Source organism: Merops nubicus, unplaced genomic scaffold (genome assembly GCF_000691845.1).
Source record: "Merops nubicus isolate BGI_N331 unplaced genomic scaffold, ASM69184v1 scaffold14746, whole genome shotgun sequence".
Classification (NCBI taxonomy): domain Eukaryota; kingdom Metazoa; phylum Chordata; class Aves; order Coraciiformes; family Meropidae; genus Merops; species Merops nubicus.
The window spans coordinates 111,805-127,424 of record NW_008617137.1 but is presented as its reverse complement, the minus strand read 5'-3'; the positions used below and the strand labels follow the sequence as shown (position 1 = coordinate 127,424).

Sequence of the window (15,620 nt, the reverse complement as noted above, 5' to 3'; positions counted from 1 at the left end):
CTCTTTCAAAAAATGTACCCTGAGTCTGTCTGGAGACCCTAAAGAGCTGAAGTGCATGGGCCCTGTCTTTCTGAACGGGTCAGGAGTTTGTCCTAAGCTTGGCAGTAAATAAAGGTGCTCCTGGATAATGTTCTTCAGCTGCTGCTTGGTGAGGGTGGGAAGAGGTCTTTGTTAAACATGTTAAGAAACTGAAAATGTTTAAATAGTCTGGGAAGCTACCTCATTGATGAGTAGGGATGTGTACCTTGCTGTGGGCTCCATGATGCACCAGTGTGCGTTCAGCTAGTGCTCTGAAAGAAACCGAGACACGACAGAGTCTTCCCAGACAGTGGGTTAGCAGTCAGGCCCCATTTGTATCTCTTCTGCTTACTTGTGGAACAAACTACAGTAATTTTTAGCACTGTCTTCTCAAATTCTTCTGCTTGTTGAATACTAATTTATATGAATGAGTTGATGAGAATCTCTCTAATACATCCATTTAATTTACAAATGCACCGATGTATGTACAAACATCATTGCTCAGTTGGGCTCTCATTTTGATTTAGTATTCTCATTTTCAAGTAATAATTTGAGTCCTTCTTTATAAGCAGACAATACTTTTCTATATTTATTTATTCCTGCCATAGCAACAAGCATCTGTATAATATTTAATGATTTTATTTTTATTTATACTTTGTGCTTTGTGTTTAGTTATGCTCGTGAAGGCTCTGTAAAATCTATTCTTTCTCAGGGATTTAGGTGAGGTTCTGAGAAAAAAAATTTTTCCTAGGTAAAACAAATGGAACATTTTAGCTGATCACAAGCTGTTTGATATTTTCTTAATAAACAAACAAAAAAGAATGTTAGTGTGTCTTGTTTCTGTGAAGTGACTGTATAATAATAAATTTAAGTCCATTATGAGATTGGGCAGAAAAAAAAATCAAAGGAAAATGTTCTTAATCTACTGGAGAGGGGTGAAGTATTGAATGTGCAGAAGTGTTTCAGTGTGCATAATTCTTTACATACTATATTTTATAGGTTTGAATTTTTTATTTGACTGCAGTAGAAGTTACTTTTTTTTTTCAGCTTTAATTTTTATTCCACAATCAGATGATGTGTTATCATTTGGTGTATGAAGTGAGCCAGGGTATACCCTGTATTATGGGTATGTAAGGCAATGTCTTATCATCCATACGTAGTTGTAAAGCTGCCTTTGGACCAGACTGATGGTCACTTGAAAGAGGAGAGCAGAAGCTATCTGTATGGGTGGTTTCAAGACACTTCACGAGGTGTGGCATTGTAACCTGACTTGTGCCAGATTATTCTGGGTGTCTCTGGGGTTACAAGGAAGTGCATTCTACTCGCACATTCCAAGGCTGTACTCTCTATTAGAAGGGGAACCTGGTCTGGCTTTGCAAACTGATAGCTGGTGAATTGTAGCTCGGGTGACAATGCCTTTCTACGATACGGTCGTTGTGCAAACACAGTCTGAAGCAACAGACGTGTAATTCTGGGCTAAGCTACATTGCTAAGAGTAATTGATAATTACTGCTGCATTTTAGTGACTTAAACTTTCTCTGGCCTTTACTGATTTTATTTAAAATCATGTTATTCTTAGTATTTGTTTAATAATAAGGATGATTAAGAGCATGGGCTTTGGTAAATGGCATTCCTTAACTGTTTGTGATTTGTGTCCAGTCACCTGTCACATCGTATTACTTATGCTCTATGCTTTTTTATATTTTATGAAAGAGTACAAATTCAAGTGACAGAGGATTTAGTGTTTGTTTTCCGTTGAAGATGTTTTGTTTAAAACTGGGTAAAACTTTCACACTTAATATTTTTATCAAGAACCAGTGGTTGTCAGAATATTTATTAATGATATGTGATCCACAAATAGCAAAGAAAAATATCTGCTGCTACCCTTGAGGGAGTTAATTTGTTTTGCACTATTCATCTGTTTCTAGTGGTGTCTCCAACATGGTGTTTGTCTTTGGCTCTGTGTCTGCTCTGGACAGCAGAACTGGTAGAGGATGTGTTGGAAAGAGCTGAGCTGCCACCAGCTGTGGCTTTCAGAGGCAGTGTTGTAGATGAAATTTTTACCTGTGGGATGCCTGGCGAGGTGCCTGTCAGGAGCAGGAAGCTCAGTCTGTATGTCAGTAGGTGCACCCATACTCCACTCCTCTCTTGTGGTGCTCTCTAACATCTACCCTTCTTGCCCAGGCTTGTGCTGAAGGAACTGCTCACTTTTCAATAGATGGGTTCTCCTCCTTTCTTCCACTCCTGTTATCCAAGGCCCTTTGCAGTAGCTCGGTAATTCTGAATTCCTTTTCAGTGATTTTGAAGTCTGTGTCAGGCTGTCCTGTGCAAGGAAAGCTTGCAGAAAGCAGAGAAAAAAAAGATGCATGTTGTAGGATGTTGACACATTCCCTGCAGCATTTTTGGTAATGGAATCACAGCCATTTGTTCTTTGCCTTTTTTATAGTGGTACTTTTGTTCGTAGTACCTGCTTCTGTCCTGATCTTCAACTGAGTTTACTCCCATGGAAATCATGGAGGATCAGAATGGAGCTTTGCTCTGCAGGAGCTTGTTTCTGCTTACTTCTCTGAAATTGCTAAGGAATGACAGACTGCTGCATCTCTGGCAACAAATGTCTGTCCGCTGAGAAGAATCATGAATCTCACGGGAGCATCTGTTTGACCAGGTATCCATCTCCTGAAGAGCATCATGTGAGGGAGTAATTCTGCTTTCTGTGGAATGGAGCATGTCAGGCAATATGGCATGGGGCTCATATCTTATTTTTCTTTTCTTTCTTTTCAGTACACACTGTGCAGGGAGTCTACCTGATATAGTAGAGCTTTGAAAAAGCAACACCTTTCTCCCTAAAATGAGCTGTGTCTGCTCCTGCACACTGGACAATCCATGCTTACTCCACAGATCCATCTTCCTTGCACGAAGGGGGAGACTCAGTTCACCTTCATTGTTCATCTTCTTTTAATTATCTGTTAATATAACATGAAATAGCGTCTGGTAAACTCAGAGTCACATTGCTTTTATAGAGAGAATTATGATTCATGGAAAGGAGTTCCAGAACTGCCTAGTGAGAGCTGTGCAGTGAAGCCGTCCTTTGTTCTTCTATGTTCCACCCATATTCCAGGAGTTCTGGTGCAGTATATTGCAAAGAATCAGGTCACGAATTTTTCTTTTCCTTTTTGGTAGTACATCATGTCACAGTAAGCTCTGACAAGTTTGAGGATCAATCCTAAAATACTTATTAAAATGTTTAATCATAGTGAAATATTACACCTGCAGTGAATAGCAAACGTCAGATGGAAATGGCTAGGATGCTGCTTGCAAGTCCCAGTGTTTTTCATACTGGGTTTTGCACACCAGAAAATCCATGGGTTATTTCTAAAGGATCTGCAAAAGAAGAATAATCTTGTAGTCTGTAAACTTAAAATTGCTGTTCTAGGGTATAGCACGAGGGAACACAAATGGAGACAAATCAAGATACGATAGTTTAAGGCAAAGAACATTCCCTGGTGCCTATTGCACTGAAATCTAAATTGCAATTGCAGCTTTGTTAACAAGCTTTGTTACGTAAGGTCCCTGAAATGTAATGAGAACTATCTTTTATATGTGGAGCTGAAGGCACTTAACAACTTGCATGAACAGGTGTTTTGTTTGTTAGCAGTCCTACACAAAAGGCTTTTTTTCAAAGGAACCCAGAGAGTTGACATCTAAATCCCTTTGATGCACAGTCCCATTAATGACACTGAGCAAATACCCCCACTTTTTAATGGGGGACAATCTATTTCAGTTAACTAAGTACTTAAACACTTTTCTGAGGACACATATAGAAGCATAAACAGAAATGGGCATGGCTGAGCTCACATCTGTGCAGATGCTGCTTTCTGCATGAGCTTACCCGCCTTTGGAGGCTGTTGCACACTCTGAGCTCCCACTGAATTTGGATGCGAAGGGCCTTACAGTTTAGTTGCATTACTGTAGTCTATACTGAGATTAGTTTAAAATTTGTTGTGTTTCCTGCCTAGGTTCAAAAAACTCTGAAGTTTATTTTTGTATTTTCATAGGAGTCTGTCGAAGTCATAGATGTGTGTGTTGTACCTATCTAGGCAGTAGCTGTATACATAGTGTTGTCAAATACAACTAATAAAAATTTCTGGCATTAAAAACATCAACCCAAGTGATATATTTTGTTACTTATTTGTATTCAGTGCAAGGGTTATTATTATGTCTCTTTGAAGTACAAAGATACTGTGCAGGGTAAGGAGGAAGATGGTTCTGTCCTTTTCACACTGCACTAAACATGGTACAAGTTTTTTTTTTTTATAGCTGGAAATCAGATACTCAATTTGCTAAGGCAGTGCAGTATTTACTGTGTCTAGCATGACTGTCAAGTCTGTAATAATTTCTAGAAAGAATTACTATGCTTTGTAAGGGCCTAAACTTAGCATTTTGAACATTTCCTTTCTTGGAGTTATGTTTTCCCTCTGATATTTACTGTAAATCAGAGCCATGCTTAAAGATATTTCACCTCTACTTAAATAAGGAAAAGTAACTTGAGCAAAGCTCTTTCATAGAAGAAATAGCTTTACTGCCCATGTAAAATCCCTATAATTTGAATGTATGTTGGCAACGCTTTTCTGTCTGGAATATTATTTGCTTATGGGAATAATTCTTGGCAGATTGCTTGATGTGTGATATTCTTGCAGCTAAATAAGTTGATGTATCCTTAAACAGAATGCAAAAAGGAAAACGTAGATTTAAGTCAAAGGTGCAGAACAGTGTGGATGGAATCAGAAACAGTACGTGCAACAGTTGTTTTTGTCTGCCTATCTCTGTTGTATAACCTGATTTACCATCCAGCACAGAACTGCAGCTTTAAATGCTTATGTCCTTATGTGGGTAGCACACTGATACTGCAACACTGTTGTATTTGTCTGCAGCTGAATTCCACATTCTTCCCATGTTCCTTCTGGTATGGATGAAGCAGCTCTGAGTACTGGACACTTTACAACTACTGTGGCTTGTTTTATAATTTAAATATTTTTTATAATACCAATGAATATCATCCATTCTTGGTGTACTTTGGGCTATGTTCTTGCCAGTAGGATTCATTCTAAGGTACACAGTTAGCCACCCTCTCATCTTGAGCTGGTGTGATATGTAAGTACTGATAGGGATCATGCACATCAGAAGTTTTGTGATTGAATTTGTGTCTGACCTGCTGCTCTTAAATGCATGGTGGAAAAGGATATTCATTGCTAGACTGATGGGCTGATCACTCTGAGATGTAACTTATGTTAGCATAACAGAAGAGCTAGCTTTGCCTAGGGGCAAAAGATGATGCCTAAAAAGGAGAATATAAAGGATAAGCATAAATGTTATTTCCTTGGAGTGCCCTCTTTTCTTCATATCTGCTGAATGTACATAAGAGCAGAGGAGTATGCTGAGTATTTTGAAACCCTTCCATCTAGAAGAATTTAAAAGCAGTATGCATGCTTTGGATGAGTTATGGTTTTGTGACTTTGCCTTCCAAAGGCAGGTAAGTCAGTTTTTCACCTCTTCTTGAATAGCATCCAAACTACCCGGGGAACCAAAATGCATGTGTCTTCTTGAAGAGATCAAGAATCTTCAACCTCTTCTCTTAAATATATCTTCTACTTAAATATATCCCACAAATCTCTGTTGCCATGGAAAGCTGCTCTGAGTGGCTCCTTGAGCTCCTTTCAGGCTTCCTTTTAAAAAATTTCCTTCCCCATCTGTGTGTCTGCTTGTCTCCCTGCTAGCCTCTTGCTGTTGGAGTTCTCTCTTCAGTGCAGTGCCACTGAAGCAGGCTCAGTGCATAGGGGTGGTTAGTCCAACAGTCAAGGCTCAGAGAGGAGAAACACACAGTAGAAGATTAAGTTTGCTTTGTATTTCTTTTATTGCTTTATACTTTATAGTCACCATTTGGTGAAAGGGGGTGGAGGGGGAGGTTGTTTGTTGCCTTCACTTTCACTTTTTAAGTGAAGATGTATGGAAGTGACTTAGTTAATGGTTTCCTGGCTTCTCATCATCAACACAAGTGAGAAGTATTTCAGGATTCAATTGCGACCAAATGTTTTCAGATAAGGAGGTGATGTCTTAAGGCATGTTTATTGATATTTAATTATGCATATCTTTCTATATAGTGTCTGGCATGTATGCACACATCCAATACATGATAACTAATAAGCCTATTTGGCTTGATTCAGCTGCTATTAAATTGTTACTGAATCTGGATTTAATGCTGGATTCTTGATCGTAGCATATTTAAATGTTGTTGTTAAGTTTTGGTTCTGTTTACAGGATTAATAAGTTTGGATGGTGTTGGTTTTAAAACTCTTCATGGAAAAAACTGTATGGAAAATCCTTCCACAAATTTTGTTGATGCTGAAAGCATTTTGTTATTGTGTGATTTTCTTGTGCAACACTTGTACTTAATAAGATAGAAAATTTGACAGAGACTCATACTTGTTCTCGAACACTCCAAATCCTTGTTCTGAAGAACTTTTCCTATAGATTTGGGGCATACAATACATATTTAAACCACTCTGTGATGTCATCTTCTAGTTAAGTGAAATGGCTGCTGTGCTAGATACCAAATAATTGGAATGAAAATTTGTCCTGGGCTAAATTATTGCATAGTGTTGGTTCTTGAAAATTCCTAAGGCTATTCAAACAACTTTTATGTTTTGATTCTACAGCAAATCAAGTAAATTGGATTCTAGCATATTCTCTTCATGGGTTACAGTAATTTGTGTGCATGTTTAAACTTACGGCTGGAGTAGAGCAAAGTTGATTTGGGTGACTGAGTTTGGAAAAAAAAATAGAATTAGGCTGATAGAGTTAATCAGACAAAATATGTCAACTGCACTTTTTAAAGAGTAATGATAATAACCTTTGAGGCAGAAAAATTTGTAAGATTAAAATATTAGAATGAAATTTTACTTACTGAAAATTTAAAAAATACAGATTAGCAAGCTTTGCTTTTTATTGAGAGAGGAAGATAAACCACTGCTTTTTCATTTGTTTCTCTTTTTGGAGTTCCTTGGATATTTTAGACGTTTTGTCTGTGTCAGAGATCCATCTGCCTGTTCCGAAACCTGTCTGTCAGGGGCTCATTTTGGAACCACACAGTTAAACCCATATAGAAAGTTGTTTTCAGTAAGCATGGCCATTAACAGCAGGGTTGTTTTCAAGATTTATAATTAGTGCTTGCTGTCTGCTACAGGAAATAATATAACTCACTGCAACCTAAATGCTTTGATTTTATATCTATTAAAGTTCCCCAGATTGCCCATGAATCAAGAGAAACTCATCTCTGATGGCCTTGTGGGAGCAAATGTGGTTCAAAGTAAATGAACTAATTGATTTGATAGATAATTCTCTATAGTCACAGACTGAAAGTTGAGGAGGGTGAGAAATTCATGTTGTTTTGAGCCCAGTATGTGGGTTTTTTTTAGTGAAATATGTAGTAATTCAAGACTATATATATATATATTTAACAATGTGAATGTTGGCAAATAATGCCCCAGTGCAAAGAGTGGGATATGTATATGTGTGTGTGTGTATATATGTGTGTGTGTGTATATACAGGTAATCTATATGCCAAGTTTTTTATTTATTTTCCAGGAACCTATCTGGCTCATTTGGCTGGTACACTTAATCCATCTCTTCGTGGTATTTTATTTCTAGAGGTAATTTATGTGAGTTACAGTGAAATACCAGAGCTAGAAGAGGAAAGTTATCCAGACTTTTCCTTCCTTGCTTGTCTGCATCTGTCCTTGCTGTATTTCCTGAGTCTCAGCCTTTCACTGGGCTAAGTCACAAGCTCACTGGTGCCCTCTCAACGTTCTTAATTTCTATTGTCTGGTGAAAAGCTTTCTGTGATTCTGGAAAATGAATTTTTTGTTTGTTTGCTTGTTTTCTGAAAAATTTCTATGACTTCCTTCTTCCAACAGGTTTATTTAAAAAGTTTTCCAGTAAAACCATGGTATAGGCTTGGGTTTCTTTCTACCTCAGTTTATACCATCATTTCATGGTTTATTTTTCTCATCCAGGTAGGTGACCTGTACAGAACAGGTAGTCATCTGTTTATTCTAAATTTTCTCATGTTTCAATGTGGAGAACAGGAATAGGACCACATTTTCTTCTAATGCTGGCACCACAGCTTTGTTGTGATATATCAAATGTGAATTGTTGGCAGGTGAATGTTTCCATACAGCAGAAAGCCAGTTACTTTCACCAGTATCGTTGGAATATCTTCACAGCAATTGCTGTCTCTGTCTTTGAAAAGTCACTAACTTTCCTGATTGCTCTCCCATCACTCTTAACAACTGCTTGAAGAGTTTTCACATAAAGGACAGACTCAAGAGCTCTCCATGTGAATTCAGGTGTTCTGTGAGGTGAAAGACATGCTGCCTGGGTAATTTAAAGTCATTTTCCCATGGAAAATGAGGTATTTTTGGGCTCTTCAATAGACTGTTTACTTGCATCAGTTTTGTACTGACTCATTACATGAGTAAAGCAGAAGAACATTGCTTGTACAAAACGTGAGAAAATCAACCACCTAAATTTAAACATTTGTCTGCAGTCATGACAAGGGACATAAGAGAAACCCTTTCTAACTAACTGCAATACTAGGTCATGCTCATTTATTCTATGTTTATTTTCATGGTGAAATACTTAGAGGAAATGAGAAACTTTTGTACAAATCTAATCTTCTCCATAAAGGAAAAATATTTTAGGATATTGCTAACACTTTACACTGATGTACAGCATCACATGATCCTGTATGGGTTAAAGAGTGACTGATTTATATTCAAGAAATATAATCAGTTTGAAATGACTCTTTCTTCTCCCTTATCTTCCTTGCAGGCACCAATACTCTACTTCTTACATGCTTGGATTCTCTTTCCCCCTAGAAGCTGTACTATAGTTACTCGTCCAAATAACTATGCTAAAGCCAACTCCATGCGGCCTTTTTGTAGCACCACAATTTTGCCTTTCCTCATGGAAATATTCATGATGTAGGACATTCCTGTAACTGTGAATGTTGAAATTTATCTAGAAAGGAGTCATCTTGTGAATAAACCTTTCATCAAATGACCACACAAGCATCCCTGCTGGTTTGCAAATCTTTTCAGGATTTTATCAAGTTCAGTCACAGGCTTGTTGATGTTATTTCAGCCTCTGAAAGCATTTCTCACTTGCCTGTCCCAGTTGAACAGGAGCTCAGACTGAGACACCATAATTTCCAGTGTTTGAACAATCTGTGAAAAAAATCCCAGATGTGTTGAAAAGCCAGAGAGTGTGCTCCAGCCCAGGGAACTGTTCCTGAACTCTGTGTAAAACTAGTCCTCTTCCATCATTATGTTGTTTCACTGTAATGGCATGTTGAGTTACTTTATTTCTTCAGACATGATTCAGGTTATTTGAAGAAGGTAAAGGAGTGGACTCTGATCTGTAGAAACCCTGTTTTCCTTCTTTTGTAGTTGTTTATTTGCTATTCTGGTATAGAAAGAATTTGTGACAAACTTCAAGTCTTGTAGCAGGCCTGGTTAAGCCAAACAAACAGTATAAAATCAGATGGATATATTAAAGAGAAAAAGGAAAAAAAAAAAACAAACAAATACAAAACCTGTCTGTTATCTAGCAAAATTCTTAGGATAAAACCATGACCTGAAAATACAGAAGCCTCTACAAAATGAATCCCTGCAGGCTCCCTCTGGAAATGGGAAAGAACATGCTTGATTAAGCTGGTGCTAACCTTTCAAAATCATGTTTCTCTGATATTTATTCCTTGAAATAATAAAAGGGGACATGTCAGATGTTGGAAAGCCATAATGTATTCCCTCGCTTGCTACTGCCCTTTTCTAACTTGTGTTCCTTTTCCAGAGCAAACTTTTAAAATAAAAAGTAAGGTCTTGGTTTGTCCTTCTTGTTAACCTTTATACATTTTGTGGCTCTGCATTTGCACCAGTTAAATTCCAGAGTAAGAAAATTTCCATCCCTATCCCAGCTCTGCTAGAAGGCCTTAGCCTGCTCAGTGAGAAACGGTGCGACGCGGGCGCAGGTCCACGTGAGCAGATTTGGAGAAATTCCTATTTGTCCTGTGGTGGCTGCAGAGCTCACGTGCCCTGCTGCCTCCATCCCTCCCTGCCTGGGGTGCTGGAGAGGGGAGCCAGGCATGGCTGGACGAGGACAGGGGTGAGTCGGTGGCTGCCGGGGCTGGACCTCACCACAGCTCAGCTTGGCTCAGGGTGATGGCAGCCGGGGGTCCCACACAGGCTGGTGGTGGTTGGCAGGGGGTGCCCGGGCCCCAGCCAGCTCCATGGCCCCTGTGGGAGGGCAGGAGCACGGCCCCCAAAGGAGAGGTTGCTATCAGCAGAGAATGCATGTTTTTGCCATGTGAGAGGCCAGAGAGGTGACAGATCCTTGGGAAGTGAGCCTTTTCTGCTGTTTGCAATAATTAGTAAATTATTTCCACCCTCACACTTGCTTTGCTTTGCCTGAAAGTACATAATTTTGTATAATTTCCCCCAGATTGCTCCCATGGTGATAATGGGGGAGTTTTCTCCCTGGGCACCTTAGCGAGATGTTTGTGTTGGGAATTGCGTGTTCTACGCTGTTAATGAATAGAGGCAGGAATTTAGTAACTTAAGAGTTTAGAAATGTGCAGGGTATCTTGGGAGGAAAGGTTTTCCTTTCAGCTCCTCCACTTCAATGTTTGCATTTACTGAAAGTTCTGCATATTCACAACAGGTAAACACGACTCACATCATGTTTACCAGATCAATACATCATTTCAAGTCATCTAAGAATAACGGTGCCAAGTTAACAGACTGCAAGATACATTGTTTACCTGCTTTTGAGACTGGTACCAATCATTTTATTCTGTATAGTTTTGGTATGATGCTATTTGTTCAGCTTAAATTCGTGACTGATTTGTCTTTCTGTTTTGCCAGTATTCACAAAAATGCCAAATATCTACTGTAATTCAATAAACAGAGAAGAGCTTGCATTAGATAGGTAGACCTAGCACCATGTGCATTAGATCTGTTGTAAAAATGGAAAATCTAAGTTACATTAGTGTAAAATAGGAGAAAAATAATTTTTTTATGGATTTCTGTGGAAGATACAGAGAGAAAGAATGAAGTAATTAATATAACTTTGAAGTCCTACTTGTAGTCCTGTCATAATAATCTTGTTTCTAGCTGAATAAAATGGTCCTTGGATTGCTTTTTAAGCCATGTTTCATATTGGTTTTTGTTTTCTGTCATAGTATTGTCTCACCAGTCAAACAACTGTCCTCAACAACCCTGCCAAGTGAAAAATCAATTCGGTCTCATGTTGGCCCCGATTTTGTTCTGGTTTAGGACTTCATTTTGATTTAACAAAAGGTATACTAGTTTAGATAATAAATGTTTCTTCCCCTAACTAACCAACTAGTGCAGCGTTTTCCCGGGTAGGCATAAACCACTGCTAGGGCCTAGCTCAGCTGTTACAACAGCTGTGAATATCCCCTGCTGGTCTCATGGAAAAGCTGGAGCTAGGAAACTAAGATGTCTTGAAAACAGTTGTTGAGGATGAGATTTCAAGAGAAATATTCCTTTAATTTGTTGGAATCGGGGAAGTGAATTGTGTAATCCTGACAACAGCGATAGATTTATAGACTCAGTACACTAATTAATAAGCAACTTACTCTAATACATTAATCTATGAAATGACAGCACCAGATAGAGCTGCTCTGTTCTGTGCACAAGCACGGGATCGTTGAACTGCCCTTCTCCTGTACTGACCATTTTAAATTATATACACAATTCAAGAATAAAATTAAGAAAGAAATAAGCAAATGATTACTTCTGGTGTGAAAAATATGGGGAGATGTTTTGCTACAAACTGTGTGTTCATGTGCAAGACAGAAACATCAGAGTTTTCATTTGTTCTTTTCCTTCTCTGTTCATTGCTGGTTTTTTGCTTACGTGGCTGGGGTAGAATCCAGCTAAGAAGTGAAAACAGACAGATCAAATAAAGCATTACTTAATCATTTCCACAACTTCTAGCTACTTCTTGAAAGTGATACAGCCTCCTTGCATCCCCTACCAATAATCTCAATAGATGAGGCCACTGAGGAAAAATAACTTATTTCTGATGTTCACACTCATATTATGAGTGTGAACATCTTCACAGAGATGTTCAATCAAAACCCCTTTCATAAGCTGTTTTCCTAATGAAATATTTACAAAAGGAAAGCATTTATGTTTGGTACTTTACAGGAGTTTGACACAAAAGAAATGCTGACACAGCCCATTGTCCACAAGACTTGTTCATTGCCAGGCAAGATGACAGTGACTGCTCTAGGTTAAAAATTTGTATTTACTAGTTATAAAGGTCACACTTGGAAATGTCCCTGTGCATTGTGTTTTGACCTCAAAGACTTCATCTGCAGTTGCCTTATTGGAGAAGTTCCTTGTGATGCACAAAGGACTAAGGTGTATGCATTGTTTGAAAGAATTATTCAACCACATTAGTAGACGTAAACCATATATAGAGATAGGATAGAGTGAAAGGAGACTGTGGAAATAATCTACTTAATTGACTGTAAATTATATTAACTTTTACTTAATTTATATCAGCTTATTTTTACTGTTTAGCATAATCACAAGTAAAAAACAGGATAAGATAAGAACTGGAGAAGAAACGCAAAGTGATTGACTTTGCATTATGAAATTGTTCTATGTTGAAATAGAACAAATTTGGATTCATGGCATTGTCTCTAGATATCCAATTTACTTTGTAATAGTAGAGCAGTAATTAAGCCATTAAATGCTGACTCTGAGCAGATTTTCTCTGTGCTGGGTCTCTTTAGCTGTGTCCTCAGGTGAAAAGCTTGTTTGTTTGTTCATTTTGACGTATGCAGTGTGGGTCACCGGGAAATTGCTCCAAGAAGCATTCAACAATCAAATCTGCCTAATTCAATTCTTCTCCCAAATATTTTTTTAAAACAGCTGTAATTAACACAAACCCACTTCAGATCTGGCCCTGGCATTCAGAATGCTGTCTCTGAGGTACCAAAGAAGCCATGGCAGATGATTTCATTACCACCAGTAGCATATTTTCTACCTTTGATACCAGTCTTCATGATCTGACCCAAGTCTTAAGACTCTTATTGCTGTCAAGCTGTATAAAATCCTAGTGTCAGATTTTTAACACTTGGAAAGTAGTAACACTCCTCATCTTCTATTAAAAAAACTGTAGACATTCAGTTTGCTTTGAATAGATTTCCTTAGCTAAAATACAGAACTTGCAGAGCTGAGTTACCATTCTCACTAATAATTTTACGTTGACACTACCTTGACATGAGACCTAAGTCTACCAATGTTTCTGTTCCTTGCAAGTTTAAAATAGGAGAGCTGTTTGCAACCATCTTTGTAAAGCTCTTTACATGAAAAGCACCATGTGTGTCTTTCCTGTAAAGGCTGCATAAGAAATCTGGAATGGTTAATATCTTATTTTTAAATTATAAGCTTTTCTTTCAGTGGGGGTTCATGATTTCTGTCGCTGAAAATGATGCACATAAGTTGCCACTACTGGTCAGGAATAAATACTGAAACAAAATGAAACCAAAGAGTTATATAAGTTCCTGTATATAGCTTTAGTACTCTAATAATGGTGATGCATATAAATCTGGATTGTAAAATTAAAAAATAAATTTAGATCTTACAGCAACTTGGTAAAAATAGACTAGTGAAAATGTTTGCCTGTTTATTGCTGACAGAATATATTTCTGTGTTGCCTTTTTCTGACAGATGTTGTTAATATGAGGCACCTGCCTTCATGCTGCAGATAACATTATGAAAACTGTAAAAGCCCAAGACAAATATTAGTAACAAGTCTCCTAGCATACTGACAGCATAGTTGTGTCAGGAGGTGCAGCTATCAGTTATAGACTATGAGGCCATTGTTTGAATTTATTTCCAGTTAAGTTCCTTAATGAGGACACTGGCAGCTTGCTGGTTGTCCCTGGAGTCCTATCCTGTTAATTCTACATCAGGCATCAATGGGCCATGTGCTCTGAATGGAGCATGATCAGTAGTGAACCCAATACCTGGGGACAATAAATCTACTTCTGCAGGGTTTGGCAGCTTCCACCAAGTCCAATGGACCTGTGGAAATGAAGTATCCATTAGACATTAGGCCTGGGAGAACAGAGCTTCCTCATATATATACAGTGTGTGCATTGCAATTTGTTTCCGTTATAACTACAAAATGGTATGACTTTATTGGGTTGAATTCCTAATAAGTTTGATGAATCTAAACCTACCTGATGGAGATAAGTTGATTAGTGTTGGGTGCCTGTCTCTAGGGAGCTTCCTCAAAAAGTCCTGATTTGTCATTGTCTTCAAACACTAGGAAATTTCCTACATAAATATCTGTTTGTCACTTTTTGGTAAATATTTTAAGTAGCTGTGGTACTTATGATCAGTGTTGCTTATTAATTATATGAATATGATAAGACGCAGAGTTGTTGGAATGCAACAGAAGTTTGGTAGCCATGTCAGACCAGAGAGAGCAGAGGTATTAGAGATTCTATTCCCTCCAGATTTGTACAAAATTACTAATCTTTCACTGTGTTTGGTATTCTAGGATGTGATGTCCACATTCTTCCAGTTTGGGGCTTCCATTCAGCAAGAAGCCATCATCATGCTGAAGATCATGCAAGATTATGACTGGCACGTTTTCTCTCTGGTGACCACCACGTTCCCTGGGTATCGAGACTTCATCAATGTCATTAAGACCACAGTGGAAAATAGTTTTGTGGGCTGGGACATGCAGAATGTCATCATACTCGATACTGCCTTTGGAGATGCTAAGACCCAGATTCAGCTGAAGAAAATTCATTCATCTGTCATCCTGCTCTATTGTTCCAAGGACGAGGCTGTCTACATCCTGGATGAGGCTCGTTCCCTGGGCCTTACTGGCTATGATTTCTTTTGGATAGTTCCCAGCCTGGTTAGTGGTAACACAGAAATCACTCCCAAGGAGTTTCCTTCAGGACTCATTTCAGCATCTTACGATGAATGGGACTACAGTCTAGAAGCTCGGGTGCGGGATGGCCTTGGAATTATTGCCACTGCTGCATCAGCCATGATGGAAAAATACTCCTTCATTCCTGAAGCAAGAACCAGCTGCTACGGGCAGCCCGAGAAAACGGACCGGCCACCTCACACCTTGCACAAGTAAGCCTTCCTGGGTGGGGTTTGCTTTTCACTGAACTTGCTCATTTTCTATTCTATTGCCACTATATGCTTCTTAAAGAAGAATATTGTTTTTTCTTTATTCCATCATACCCTTTGAGGCAGTGATTTTCAGATGTTCTGAGGGAACGCGCAGGAGGACTCGCTGCACCGATAACTGTGTGCATGTAATGTGCTGTGGAGAACAGATAGTGCTTTGGGCTGATGTAGAAAATGACAGAAATTGGCTTGAGAGAGTATGAAGCTGAGTTAATAAAATCATGCTGTTGTATACTTCAACTATGAGGTAAAATTGCCAAAATGCTCTGGAGGTTGTGCCTGAATCACTTGCAT

At 38.5% G+C, this 15,620-nt stretch overlaps 1 protein-coding gene across 1 annotated transcript in view; it reads left to right on the top strand.

Moving 5' to 3' along the window:
- GRIN2A (glutamate receptor, ionotropic, N-methyl D-aspartate 2A) overlaps positions 1–15,620 on the top strand; it is a 170,882-nt gene that overhangs the window by 81,352 nt on the left and 73,910 nt on the right. The window contains exon 2 of the mRNA XM_008943054.1: positions 14,677–15,269. Coding sequence (XP_008941302.1) covers positions 14,677–15,269 — 593 coding nt within the window. The remainder of the gene's footprint in view (positions 1–14,676; positions 15,270–15,620) is intronic.